Genomic DNA, 14,887 nt, shown 5'->3' with positions numbered 1-14,887 from the left:
ATAGGCTCACAGTGCTTAGCAAACAGTATTATGACAACAGACAACAGCGGGCAGTTGTTTTGACCAGAGATCTGACAAACCCCAGTCAGTTGTGAGCCGTTACCTGGTCAGAGCTTTTGTGATTTAAGCCCCCTTCAGTCTTCCTGCACCAAACAGGTCAGCATCGACTGCTTTCCTTACGGGACATCACCCCCTGGTGTCTGGTATGCAGGTGTCTAATCTGGGCTGATCCCTTTGTTCACCATGTTTGGCAACGGTAGAAGTCCCTCGCTGGTCTGGGAAACAGAGATCGCATTCCAGCAGCTCTCCATAATCCTCTGTCGGAAGTCCAGTAGACGAGTGGCTGGTGTTGATAAAACACGCTCCCAGTGGAATTTTACAGTTTGGGATGTTAGATTCTTTGTTGTTTGTGCGTGTGTTGGGGGAAAAGCACAGTAAACTACACTTTGCACATTATCCAAAGAAAGAAGCGTGCATGTGCAAAAATTAGTTTCATAAAGCGTAGCCTTTGAAAATATTAGGAGGGGTAGCAATATTAGCACAAAAGTAACACTCAGCATATCCTCAAAGTTATATTTGTTTCAGACTTTCTAATACGGAAGCATAGTGGGATCACTGGACTTACTTCAGCACTCCCCGATCATTTGATTTCTCACACATGCACTCTCTCTTTCATGAACTGCTCATGTGTGTAGCTCAGAATTCATTTAGATTCATTGCGGTTATTCAGCATTGATTGACTGTTAGCAGTATCAAGTGGCCATTCAGATAAATTATTGCTTTTGCCATCGCATGGATCGATCGAGTCTGTGTCAACACACTACTGCTTATTTTTGCAGAGATCAGGAAAGTGATTTGAAAATAATATAGTGTATATGTGTGAATGTGTGCAGACCAAAGTGAGAGAAATGGTTAAAATAAAGATAAAAGTGTTACTTGCATATCTTTGGACCATAGTACTGAGCAGTGTTGAAGCATGCACCAGAGCTGTGATATCTAATCATTTACCAGAAGCTTTATTGTTTGGAAATCATTATTTGGTTCTAGACAATCAAATACATTTACAAGCACACAATCGTTTCACCACTGATCAGTTGGTTATTGAAATATAATTTTGAATATGTAAACTTATCCCTGACCCTTGTCATTTGGTTGCTTTAGAAATATCCTCTTGGTGCTTTTTATTGAGTAATGGCTCACAGCACTTTTTGACAAAACCTAAAAAGCCTTACATAACAGCCACTAAAATATTTTTGCATGTATCCTTTGTGATATGAATTAAGTCAAGTGTATAAATGTAACTTTGCATGCAATTTATTTTTCTCCTGTAGGTGCTTATCCGTGTCATTGACACCAACAACCACCGGCCGGAGTTTTCTGAGAATGTTTATGTCGTGAATGTCCCTGAAGACAAACCAGCGGGGAGTGAGGTCCTGCAGATCAGTGCTGTGGACAGGGACGAGAAGAACAAACTGACCTTTACTCTCCTGAGCAGCACTGATCCGTTCAGCCTGAGGAAGTTCCGACTAGACCCAGGAACCGGCACCCTGTATACCACTGAGCGACTGGATCATGAGACCATGCATCGTCACATCCTGACTGTCATGGTATGAATTGGTAGAAACAGACTGAACTTTGTTGAATTCCGAGAAGTTCTAGCATATTGTTTAACAGAGTTCATGTTCAAATTGATTTCACTGTTTTAAAGTTAAACATTCAAGAAATTAGTGTAAGGTTGAACACTAATCGCTGCTCTTTCTCCTCCCCCTGTGTGTCCTCTTTCATAAAAAAATGACCTTTATAGGTTCGAGATCAGGACATTCCTGTTAAGAGGAACCTTGTGCGCGTTATTGTCAATGTGGACGACACCAATGACAATGCACCCTGGTTCATAGGCACACCATACTCCGGTCGAGTGTTTGAATCTGCTGCCGTAGGCACGGCGGTGCTCCAGGTTACAGCTCTTGACAAAGACAAGGGCTCTAATGCAGAGGTTGTCTACCACATTGAATCAGGTGAATGCACGCTAAGTTACAATGCTACTCTTTTTAACCCCCATTTTTTTCCCCTCATAGCAAAAATCTTTCATTGCAAAACATTGCAAATGAAATCATCTCATAAAAATGTATGAGTCATCAGTACAGCTGCCCTCTGGATATGAATGAAATACTCTGAGAATATTGAATATTTTGTTTAGGGGATCTTCAAATATGTGCGAGATGGGCACATCCCACTGATAATCTCTCCTACAATAATCTGTTATGTGAAAACAAGAAACGTGCTTCAGTTAGACTTTGCGTTTGTATATGTGCATATTTGAAGTAGCTGAGATGGGAATATGATGCATTGTTGCTCCTTCTGTTTTCAGCCAGTTTTATGACTTAGATTGATAAACTGCTAGTACAATCCAGTGCTCATTAAACACATCTTTCCAGTACAACATACAGAAAAATCTATTCTTCTTTTGTCTTTTCTCTCACAGGAAATGTTGCCAACTCATTTGCTATTGACCCTGTCCTCGGGACAATTACAGTAGCCAAAGAGCTTGATCGCAACAGCAAGACAACATTTGAACTCACTGTTAAGGCATCAGATAACGGAGTACCTCCGCTGTCAAATACAACCACCGTACACGTTCTGGTAACGGTTTCTGACAATGCAGTCCCCAGATTTACCGGAGAGGCGTTTTCTGCAGAAGTGAGCGAATCAGCCCTTCCTGGAAGTTTCGTGACCTCGGTCACAGCCGTCAGCCAGTCGTCTGTTTTCTATCAAATAAAAGGGGGCAACATCAACAATGCGTTTGATATAAATCCAAACTCGGGAGTGGTTGTAACACAAAAATCTTTAGATTATGAAACCATCGCTGAATACAAGCTTATCATACAGGGCACCAACATGGCTGGACTTGCCAGCAACACAACACTTACGATTCATCTAAAGGATGAAAACGACAACGCTCCAGTCTTTGACCAGAGGGAATTTCAGGGTGTAATCAGCGAGTCGGCCCTCATCAATAGTGTTGTACTGACCCGTGAAAACACACCTTTTGTCATTCACGCCACTGATGCCGATTCTGACCAGAATGCTATGCTCATCTATCAAATTGTTGAACCATTTGCACATAACTATTTCGCCATTGACTCGAGCACTGGAGCCATCCGAATTACATCACCTTTGGATTACGAACAGAGGAGTGTTTTCCGCTTCACAGTCCAGGTCCATGATCTAGGAATGCCACGGCTGTTTGCAGAGACCACAGCCAATGTGACCATTGAAGTAATTGATGTTAATGATTGCGCACCAGTTTTAAGCCAAGAGCAGTATGAGGCAACTGTTGTAGTGCCAACATACAAAGGGGTAGAAGTCATTCAAGTCAGTGCTACAGATGCAGACTCTGGGCCTAACTCCAAACTTCTCTTCTCCATCTCTGAGGGAAATATTGGTGATAAATTTAAAATGGATCCCATCACTGGAATAATCTCCATTCAGAATGTCACACAGCTTCGGAGCAGATATGAGTTAAAGGTCAGGGTTTCTGATGGTAGATTTGCCAGTGTTGCTGTAGTGAAGATCAGTGTACAGGAAAACAAGGAGAGCAAGCTGAAGTTCACCCGGGAATCTTACAAAGCCTACATCCGAGAAAATTCCTCTGAGAAGAAGACTCTAGCGGTCATTGCTGCTGTTGGGAATCAGGTGAATGAGCCTTTGTTCTATAAAATATTAAACCCTGACAGCAGATTTGAAATCAGCCGCACATCTGGAGTCGTTTCAACCACTGGAATCCCATTTGATCGTGAAGTACAGGACACATTTGATGTAGTTGTTGAGGTCACAAGAGAAGACAAATCTGAAGATAAGGCTCATGTTTTAGTAACTGTGACTGTGGAGGACGAAAATGACAACACACCTATGTTCATGAACCTTCCCTATCACGCCCTGGTTCAGATGGATGCAGAGGAAGGCCAGGTCATTCGGCAGGTGACGGCAGTGGATAAAGACTTCGGCCCGAATGCAAACATCCAGTATCAGCTGAAGGAGCAGCATGATCACTTTCAAATTAGCCCATCTGGTGAAATCTCACTTAAAAAGAAATTTGAGAAAGAAGCCCTTAACACAAACTTTGTTATTGTTGTTATGGCAAAGGACAGTGGACAACCAGCTCTGTCAGCAGAAATAGAAGTGCCAGTAAGAGTTGTGAACAAAGCAATGCCTGTGTTTGAGAAACCGTTTTACAGCATTGAAGTCCCTGAGAACATTCAGTTGCGCTCCCCTGTGCTTCACGTACAGGCCAACGATTCTGAAGGCCCTCGTATTGTGTACACCATCTCTGAGGGAGATCCTTTCAAACAGTTCTCAATTGATTTCAACACAGGCGTCATTCATGTGATTCAGCCTTTGGACTTTGAGATGCATCCTGCCTATAAATTAAATGTAAGAGCCACAGACTCTCTAACTGGAGCACACTCCGAGGTCTTTGTTGATATCATTCTGGAAGATGTCAATGACAACGCTCCTGTGTTCCTGTCAAAGACCTACTATGCCAATATTTCGGAAGCCTCTGTTATCGGCACATCTGTTTTGCAAGTTGATGCCAAAGATTCCGATACTGGTAATAACCAAGAAGTATTTTTTCAGTTGGTTGAGGAACGGGGGAAGAGTTCTGATTATTTTACCATTGACCGCAACACAGGAATCATTTCTACAGCTCAAGTTCTCGATCATGAAGAGATCCAGCAACACAAGCTGAGAGTGCGTGTGGTTGATGGAGGAGTTCCAGCACTTTCTAGTGACATCATCGTGACAATAGATGTTACTGATCTGAATGACAACGCTCCAGTTTTTACCGAGCATACTTACAGAACTACCATCAGCGAACTGGCGCCACGTGGGCACTTTGTCAGTCAAGTCCAAGCATCTGATCCTGACAGCTCAGACACAAATAAGTTGGAGTTTTCGATAATATCTGGAAATGAAGATCAGAACTTTGCCATTAACAAACACACCGGTGACATCACCATTTCCAACCACCGCAGGCCACATATGCAACCTCTTTACAATCTTAATGTATCGGTGTCGGATGGTGTATTCAGAAGCTCAGCCCTAGTCACCGTAAAAGTTATTGGTGCCAACTTCCACAGCCCCACCTTTTCTCAGGTGGACTATTTGGCAGAGCTTGTTGAGAATTCCCCTGTTGGTACCTTGGTAGCAGAGGCAAAGGCAACCGATGACGATGAAGGCATTTATGGGCAAATAACATATCAGATTATCAATGACTTTGCAAAGGACAAGTTTTCTATTAATGAAAATGGAGAGATTTTCACTTTGGAGAGCCTCGATCGTGAAAATACAGAAGAGAAGGTTATTCCTATTTCTCTCATGGCTAGAGATGGTGGTGCAAAAGTAGGCTTCAGTGTTGTCAATGTAATTCTTACTGATGCCAATGATAATGCCCCACAATTCAGGGCAGGTGAGTACAAAGCCACCATTGCATCAGACGTCCCAAGAGGAACCTCTGTGGTTAAAGTTGCTGCTTCAGACACGGATGAAGGAAGCAATGCTGACATCGAATATTCAATTGAGGCAGATGCTGAAAATGTTGAGGAAAACTTTGAAATCCACCCAACCTCTGGGATCATTGTAACCAAAGAAAGCCTCATTGGCCTTGAAAATGATATGTATGCGTTTTTTGTGAGGGCAAAGGATACCGGAAACCCACCCAAATATTCTGTTGTACAGGTTTACATCAAGATTGTTGCACCAGAGACGCCAATTCCCAAATTTGCCGAACCACATTATCGTTACACAATATCTGAAGACCTTCCTATTGGCACAGAGATAGATGTGATTCAGGCTGTGAGTGAGCAACCAGTTCTTTACAGCCTAGTAAAGGGCAACAATCCTGAGAGCAATGAAGGTGAAATGTTTGTTGTAGATCGAGATAGTGGAGCGCTGAAGCTTCAGAAGAACCTCGATCATGAGACAACCAAATGGTACCAGCTCACTCTGGTTGCCCAAACCAACTATGAAAATTATGAGATAGTTACATCTGTAAATGTAAACATCCAGGTGAAGGATGTGAATGATAACACACCAGTCTTTGAGGCAAACCCTTATGAGGCTGTCGTTGTGGAAAACCTTCCAAGTGGGACCCAGGTTATCCAGGTCAAAGCCATCGACCAAGACTCTGGAACCAACGGCCGGATCATTTACAGCCTTGACCCCAAACAGAACTCGCCCGAGATCCCTGAGCTGTTTGCAGTCAATAGTGAGACTGGATGGGTGACCACCTTAAAAGAGCTTGACCGTGAAAAGACTGACAAATACAAAATTTCCATCTTAGCAACGGACCAAGGGGAGAAAGTCCAACTAATTACTGGAACCACAGTGGAGGTAACAGTTGGTGATGTGAATGACAACCCACCCCGCTTCACTGCGGAGATCTACAAAGGCACAGTCAGCGAAGACGACCCTCCTCCGAGTGGAGTGATCGCTATCCTCAGCACCACAGATGATGATTCTGAAGACATTAATAAACAAGTCGACTTCTTCATCACAGGTGGGCATTTATTATTTTGTGAAACTGATAATTAGTAAGCCAGGAGTTTACTCTCTACTCTTTTGTGTAGCAGTTTTTCATAAACAGAGCTTAGGGGGGGATTATGGATTCACGCCACTTAATATCATGATAATATCTCATCTTTGAGACATTACACAGTCCCGTTATCTGTTAGGAGTTATTGCTAATCTGCTCAAGCTCTAAACAAATATTTAGGTCATTATACTACAGAAATGTATAATTATCTGAATAGTGCTTTGAAATAGACTGGGCAAAAGTACTTCCTGTGGTACTAATTAGAAACTGTGAATATGTATGTGAAGTCAAGAGGAATCAGAAACCAGCATGATAATTAGCCAATGTATATTTTCCTCTCCTTAGTTTGCAGATTGCTTGCCTACCAATAATAATATTTGGTGTAAAAATTGGAAATTATTCTGTGAAAGAGCAGAGAATATTCCGATTATGATTGCAGGAATAATTAACTGAGGATAAATCACGTAGCCATGTTTCTTTTTAACAAGTTAGGTTGCTTTCTGCTTCTTGGTTGCTGTTCATGCTAAAGTGGAATATTTGTCTTTAACCCCAAATAGGAGGAGACCCACTAGGCCAATTTGCCATTGAACATATTCAGAATGAATGGAAGGTCTCTGTCAGGAAGCCCCTGGACCGTGAAGAAAAGGACAATTACCTCCTTAACATTACTGCCAGTGATGGCATCTTCACTGCCAAAGCTGTTGTAGAGGTCAAGGTGCTGGATGCCAATGACAACAGCCCAGTATGCGAAAAGGTAAAGTCCTCTTTGCTCTGGTTCTGCTCTTAATTTCAGTTTGCTGTCTTGTGAGTTTTCTTGGTTTTCACTTTGATTTCTTCCCCTCTTCCGTTTTCCTCCTCCTGTACCTGCCTTCCAGTCTGTGTACAGTGAAAGCGTCCCAGAGGACTCCCCTGCAGGCAGGCTTATTTTGCAGGTTTCTGCCACAGACGCTGACATCCGCTCAAACGCCCAAATCTCTTATGAGCTCCAGGGAGTTGGATCGGAATTGTTCATCATTGACTTTGTCACAGGTGTGTATCTGTGGGGTAAAAGACATTTGCTTAACTACTGCTCTGTGGAAAAAAAGAGAGCGTTGATCGTGCGGTGTTCTAAACTCGGTGGAAAAGCATGTGCTCTGTTTATATTTTATGTGAGTAATTTGTCTCGTCTTTCTTTATGAGTCCATCTGTGTCCGCAGTCATTGAGTTAGATTGCTTTCCAGCTGTGTTGAATGCATTTATGATTATTATGGGAACAGTATGCAGGACACTCATGCTAAAGCCACTCATGAAACACGCTTAGCCCTCTGCTTGGAACAACACGATCTGAAAGACAGCTCAGCGTGACAGCAGTTTTATGTTTTACATGAGAGTTGTCGGGGAAAAAAGTTATTGTTTGTGTGTCTGCGTGTGCGAGTTTCAGTGGATGCAAATTACTGTATTGTCAGCATTGGAAGAAGCAAGATGGTTTTCTTGTGCCCTGTTGTTATTTACTTATTCAAGAGCCAAGAACATTTCCCTGCAGGGCAACTGATAGACCCACAGTGGCACTAAAGCACACAGTTGCAATACTTAAGATTGAATTTATGGCCACTATACTTCTTTCCTGCAAATAATTTCTTCTGGGAGACCCTCTAAATCAGAGATTCACTCTGACTGCTGTGTTGAAAAAAGAAACCACAAAAGAGGAAAAAAGAAAAACCACAGTGCAGGTTAACCAAAGAAGTATGCAAACAAAACCACTTGGTTTGAACAGCTATACAGCACATCTGCTGTTTCACAGAATCCTTGAGTATTCTGCCTTAACATGCGGAGGCTGACACCAGAGCAGACAATAAGGCAACAATGTCATCCCGCTGTCTTTTGGCAGCCCTCAATTTCGAGTTTTCCAGCAGCAGGGCTACTGTTATGCAGCGGGAGTGTGATTTTTTTTTTTTTTTTTCAGTGCAGACAAGTAGGATTATTGCTGATGAGACCCGCCAAGAGGCTCTGGAGTTTTCCAGAGCAGTTGTGGTAATGTTGGCTGCTTGGTATCCCAAGACACTTCCAGGCTGCTTTTAGCTGCCAACTCTGATGTTTTCCTTCATCATCCCGCTCCCTTCGCTATCCTCTTCGTCCTCTCTTGCTTCAATTACTTATTTATTCTCCTCTCTACGCGCTTGAAAGCCTTCAGTTATTCGGATGGTTTTCACTTGGTTAGTAAACAGTAGACAAGAGGGTTACATTTCTTTAAAATGCCTCAGGTTTGTCCACTCATACATAAACTTAGCATTTTGATTGATTTTTTTCTCTTTTTTTCTTGTACACATTTGACTTTTATGTTGTTCTGACACCGACTCTTCCCCAAGAGCCCGTGTCTGCACTTTTGCATTTCTTCTCAAAACCTTCCTGTCTTACCTTCAGGGGAGCTGAAGACCTCGCAGCCCCTGGACCGAGAAGAGAAAGACGAGTACAGGTTTAAAGTGCGTGTGGTGGACGGAGGAGGGCGATACTGTGAATCTGACATTCATATTATTGTGGAAGACGTCAATGACAACCCACCGCAGTTCTCAACTGACCCCTACAGCATCACCGTCTTTGAAAACACAGAGACGGGCACTTTTGTGGCAAAGCTGTCAGCGAACGATTTGGATACTGGTGAGTTTTATTCTCTGGCACATTCTAGGTAGAGGGCAGCTGTTATTTACAGTGAGGTGGAAAATCATAAGAACGATCTTGCGCAACTGTAAAATTGATGCAAGTCTTTATTGATAGAGATGTGCAGCAATAAAGCGATAATTACCCATAGACAAATTTCATTTGAACACAGCAACTATCAGACACTGCTGCTGTAAGTGCCGAACTTTATTGCACATATGAAAGCCATAATTTGACAGATTTAACACTGAAACAGCAGGTCCTTAAGTTTAGACCGTGATTAGTTTGTCATTACACCACTTTGCTGGACCAAAGGATGACGTATAAAAACCCAGCAACTCATGAAGCTAATTTTAGCATCCTGTATTGGTTGATATTTTAAAACTAAAACCCCTGAAAAGGCTGTTTGATATGAAAAAAGTCCCAAGCCAAAAAAATTCACCATTTTCATTTCTACTGATCTATGAAGAAGACGCGGGTCATCACTTCCTGTCGCTTCACACTTGGAGAGATTTAAAAAAATAATTGAAAAAAAAAGAAAAGAAAAGAGAAGCAGCCTTTAAACTCCGAGTTGCTGAGTATCAGTCTTTTCACACTCCTTGCCTCACACACGTTCATGCAAGACTTCAGATCCTTCTATTCTTTCTCATACAGAATTAAGGGAAGAATACATTATATTGAGAATGCTTTAAAAAAAACCTTCATAACAAATCTCTCTGATTAAACCAGCCTATTGGACCAGAACTCAGTAATAAAATGTGTTTTAGGCAAACATTTAAGCTTCCAAAAATGCAATAATCTCAGGAAGCTGGTAAAATGTGCTTAAAATGCAATTAATGGCAACATATTGCATTGCTCACGATCACAATAAAAAAGCATATGCACATGTGATACGGGACTGTGCTTCTGAAATACCCTTTAATGGGTTGGAATAAGCAGTGCTGACTTGCTATGAACAGGTTATTATCTCACCATTGTGGAACAGCATCGCACTAAATGGCAAGAGGGAGGGATAACAAATGTGAATTTTCATGAATGATCAACCCCTCAAATTAAAAGCTCTATTACACTCTAATGAAATTCTTCTCTCTTCAAGTCGAATTCTCAAAAGAGATGATTGCAATTTTCCATTCGCCTGGTGCAAAGCCACGGGGCCACATATTTATCTCAGGCGTCTCCTCCTTTCAGCAAACATTGCCAATCACTAAGAGGCTCACACTCGGGTAGGCCGGAGAGCTTGAAGCGTGCAGTTTAAGTCTTTTTTTCTTTCTCAGGAAACTAGTGGACCTTCCATTCCAGATTGCACCTTGGGTTTAATGAAGCAGAACACTCTAACTTGAAAAACCATTTCAGCCTGTTAGCTGACTATCGACACCGTCTCTTTTTGTTTCCCTCCCCTTTTTTTGGTGGGGGGCCGGAGTGACAGCTTGACAGAATGAAAAGGATGCTAAAACTGACTCCCTCAAGGAGAAATGTTAAATGAAAGAAAAGAGAGGGGAAAAAAGCTGCCATTAAGACATTTTTCCCTGGAGGCTTTGATGGCAAAAAATTTACTTTGCATTTGGTACATCTGGGCTAAGGGTACTTGAAGGAAGGGTGGAGGAAAGAACAGTGCTCCCTGCAGTTTAGCCGGGAGCAATAATTATTTAGACATACACTGCATGAGCACAGAGAGGCATTTGATCAGTATTTCTCCTGCATATGGGTGTTTCACACATTTCTTTCCTCTCTGTGTGTCGGCCTAGTATATTTGATTTAGTTGCAAGCTTGAAGCACAGCTGGCAAATCCCAACCAGACACACAGGGTGTACAAAAAAAATAGGCTTCATAGCTGACCCAATTCACTCCAGCTTCAGTCAACTGTCTTTGTGGCCGACGCTTAAAATGCAAAGCCTAATGTAACCCTCTTCCCACGAGGAAAGAGTTGCTTTATCTTTTTATATTTTTCACTGAGTGGACTCATTCTTGGCATTTGCTGCTATGTGCCATGGCCTTCGTGATCGCTGTGCGATGTTTGATATTTACCCACATTGCCAAGCCACTATTCGACCCACTGTTACAATCTCTGAGAGGCCGCACTTATCAGTGTGGGATGATTATGAAGCAGACAAAGATTAAGACCCAGACTGATGCCCTTGATCTGTGATAAACTTTGGAATTTCTTCTCTGATTTTGCTTTGTCCTTTTATCACTCTACCTTGGTCAGAGTGTGTCTCTCTCTTTGCTCTCTGCATTGCCCCGTCAGTTGTTTCAGTGTGGGGGCATCTAATTATATTCTGCTTTGCCCACCTTGTTGCTGTGTAAGATTCATACACGTTCTTCAAGTTTGTTACTAAAATCATTTAGAAAAATAAGAAAATTCCAGGGCAAAGCTAAGGAAACACACAAACACACACAAAACAGCTCAAGTTGAGTCAGATGATTTGTATTTATTAAGCACATTTAAAAACAAGAGTTGACCCAAAGTGCTTTCTAGTCAAGACAGATGAATTTAACAGTCCCGTTGTATGTGAATACAAATAGATGAATACAAGATTTTAAAAAAGATAAATAAAACATGGCACATAAATGAATAAAAGCACATTAAAATGAAGCAAATAGACAAAATTAAGTGCAAATCACACTAAATGGTTGTCTTTCTGACTATATTAGTTCTGAATGTCTGGACCTGTTCAGCATGTGACAGCTGTGATGCTGCAAAATGGCAGGATTGCTCAGCAACCTTGATTTTATATAGGAATATAGCCAGAACACAGCTAGATGACAAACAGAACTGAAATCCTTGTTGTAAAAGAAAATAAGTCGTGGTCATCAGCACAGAGTCACTCAGACTGATTGTAACATGTTGGCACATGTTTGCGTTTCTAAATTAGATACAAATTATTTGCAAGCCTTCACTAGCTTATCTGAGAGTGACTGCATTTGTTTGGAGACAGGTTGCTTACCTGTAAGATCAAATGTGGTCACCTGGAGCTGACCTCCTTCCAACTGGTTGCTGAACATGAAAAAAATCAGTGTAATCACCAGGCAAACACGGATTTCTTTCCGAGTTGCACAGAAGTCTATTTCGCTCTGCCACGACTGAGCCGTAAAACAGATTTATGTGGGTAAAAGTCAGCATTAATGATAACACAAGAAGCAAAATAAAGTCTAAAAATAGAAAGGTAGTGCATGTAATATAAGAAAGTTCACCCGTGATTTAATATACAAATTATACATTTGGTTTGGTTTGGCTTTGGTCAGTGAGCTATATCCAAGCTGCTGTGCAACACATAAACATGCACATCTGTTTAACTGGCCTCAGTAAACAAAACACAGAAAGCACAAACTTCTTGGTCTCTCTGTAAAACAGAGCGGTCATAATACTTGTTAGATCGTCAGCGGTTGGGTGGAGGCGAGGAAGAAGGAACCCAAACGCAGGACTCGCAGGTAGGTGACGATTTATTATAAGGAGTGGATTAACAGAACAAAGGGAGAAAATGGCTGGCTGGACGACTGACTGAAGCACTGACTGACTAACTGAACATACAGACGGAGAGACAACATCACAATAACATCAATGACACGACATTGGACTGGTTGAACTGAGGGACATAAATACACAGGCTGAGTGATGAGAGATTAGAACCTGGTGAGTACACAGCTGAACATAATGAACTAATGATAAACGGGAAGAGGACGGAACATAATGCACATGGACCAAGGCTAACACAATAAAACAGGAAGTGGAACAGGCAGAAGATAAACAGTGAACGTGAACTGAAAATACTGGGTCACCGACCCAGGAACCCTGACATAGATATTTACTTTCAAATGCTTGAAATAGCACCAACAGCTCAAACCCCAATCGCGAGCTCCAGCTTTCTGACTCGAGTTAGCAACAATGAGGCCTGTTGCACAGCAGTCAGCCACAGCTGCCTGTTAGCACACCTTGAACCTGCATGTGCTAACCATTTGAAAACAGGTTAGCAGTATAAAGAGCAAACTCCAACCGTACAGTTATTATGAAGGCTTAGTGACCACACCAGCTTTTTGCTCTGGGCTATAAGCATGTTTGTTGGCTCACTTTTGGAGCCAGACTCATGAGACCATTCAAGGAACGTTTCAGTTTTTACCATTGAAGTGTTGCCTCTCTTTTCACCCTGCTTGTTGCTACTTGTTCACGAGGCCACTAATTAATAAGTTCCACTTCGGGTTTCATATGAAACATTTCTGCTGTGTGACCCACATAAACCCACGATCATAAACATCGGCGGATACAACAAGATAGCCAATAATAATTTAACACAGTTCACTTAACCACTGTAAAGCAATTGTCCTAAAGATGATCAGAGCAGATGAAGGTGATGAGAAATTATATAAGCAGGGTTCCCCTTGGCACTCGCTCCAGCATGGTAATGAGATCTACAGAGGATGGGGGCACTTACCTGATAAATGGGAATATAATAGCATATTCAAAATGGGGGCCACCTGCAGTAAAGCATTACGATTATTATTGTGATCCGTCTCTGTCTTGTTTCTGGGACCGTCTTGCTTGTGGGAGGACATGAGTTATGACTACTGCATGGATTAGAGATTCAGAGCTCCTGTTTATCAGAGGCTGTGTGAAAGATGGATGTTTTAGAAGGGCATAAGAACGTGACATTTAACTATTCAACAATCAATACGTCTATGTAGAAATCAATATGCTTGTTTATGTCCTCCATTTAAGAGTGTTTCTCTTTATGTGACCATCAGTTTTATGGTGCGTAGCATTTGGCTCATCAGCTCAGATGTGTGGAAGTGAAAGCAGCATGAGCTCAAAGGAGTTGTAACTGAGAAGTGTTGTATGATGACTAATAGGAGTGATTGCCATTGTAATGCAATTTTTAAAAAAAGCATCATCTTTTTTGTCACCCCAGGCCTGAATAGCAACATCCTCTACTCACTGGTTGAGTCCGCTGATGGATTTTTCTCAGTTGACGAGTCCACTGGTGTAATAACCCTGGAGCGTCCCTTGGACCGCGAAGTGCAGTCAGTATATGAGCTGAAGGCCCGTGCCAGTGACCAGGGCTCGCCGCGTCTGTCCTCGCTCTGCCAGGTGGTGATCTCCGTCCTGGACATCAACGACAATCCGCCGGTGTTTGAGCACCGTGAATACACAGCCACTATGTCTGAGGATGTGGCCGTGGGTACTCAGGCGCTCAGAGTGCACGCAGCCAGCCGAGACGCCGACGCCAATGGCGAGATCACTTACAGCATCATCAGCGGGAACGAGCATGGCATGTTCAGCGTGGACCCAAAGACTGGTATGTGGTAGTTTTTTTTTATATTTGTTTTTTGAATTCCTGCACCGGCGTTGTAGGCTTGAAAATGAAATCATCTTTGTTGCAACGTGACAGATGTTGTTGCATTTAACCCTTTAATTCAGTCCCAAACCCCTGGGCTGGTCCATGAGTCGTTTGGTACCGGGCTGCCAGAGTTGAGGCTCGGCTGTGAAATTTATGGTTTTTGGGGTTTTTATTGTTTTTAGCATTAACTTGGTTTTCCTGGGTCTTTCCTGTGTGTTGTGAATAAATCTTCTGTTTACTGGTTTTATTTTGTTGTATTTATCCACGACACCTTAAAGACCGGTCCGTGAAAATGTTGTTGGACATAAACCGGTCTGTGGTGCAAAAAAGG

The 14,887-nt window shown here is 42.2% G+C and overlaps 1 protein-coding gene across 11 annotated transcripts in view; it reads left to right on the top strand.

Annotated features, from left to right (window-relative positions):
* Positions 1 to 14,887, top strand: part of fat1a (FAT atypical cadherin 1a) — an 80,660-nt gene that overhangs the window by 49,774 nt on the left and 15,999 nt on the right. For all 11 annotated transcript variants that reach the window (XR_014892697.1, XR_014892699.1, XR_014892695.1 and 8 more), the window contains 7 exons: positions 1,332 to 1,607; positions 1,805 to 2,015; positions 2,483 to 6,556; positions 7,150 to 7,346; positions 7,468 to 7,621; positions 8,993 to 9,226; positions 14,128 to 14,514. Coding sequence is in view for 6 of the 11 variants with exons in the window: in XM_085276440.1 (XP_085132566.1) it covers positions 1,332 to 1,607; positions 1,805 to 2,015; positions 2,483 to 6,556; positions 7,150 to 7,346; positions 7,468 to 7,621; positions 8,993 to 9,226; positions 14,128 to 14,514 (5,533 nt within the window). In the remaining 5 variants the exon portion in view is untranslated. The remainder of the gene's footprint in view (positions 1 to 1,331; positions 1,608 to 1,804; positions 2,016 to 2,482; positions 6,557 to 7,149; positions 7,347 to 7,467; positions 7,622 to 8,992; positions 9,227 to 14,127; positions 14,515 to 14,887) is intronic.

This window comes from Mchenga conophoros, linkage group LG6 (genome assembly GCF_057382185.1).
Source record: "Mchenga conophoros isolate Kocher_MC1m ecotype Shallow Benthic linkage group LG6, M_conophoros_male_GT1.1, whole genome shotgun sequence".
NCBI lineage: Eukaryota > Metazoa > Chordata > Actinopteri > Cichliformes > Cichlidae > Mchenga > Mchenga conophoros.
Note: the sequence above shows the minus strand (reverse complement) of the source record. Positions and strands in the feature narration are given on the sequence as shown.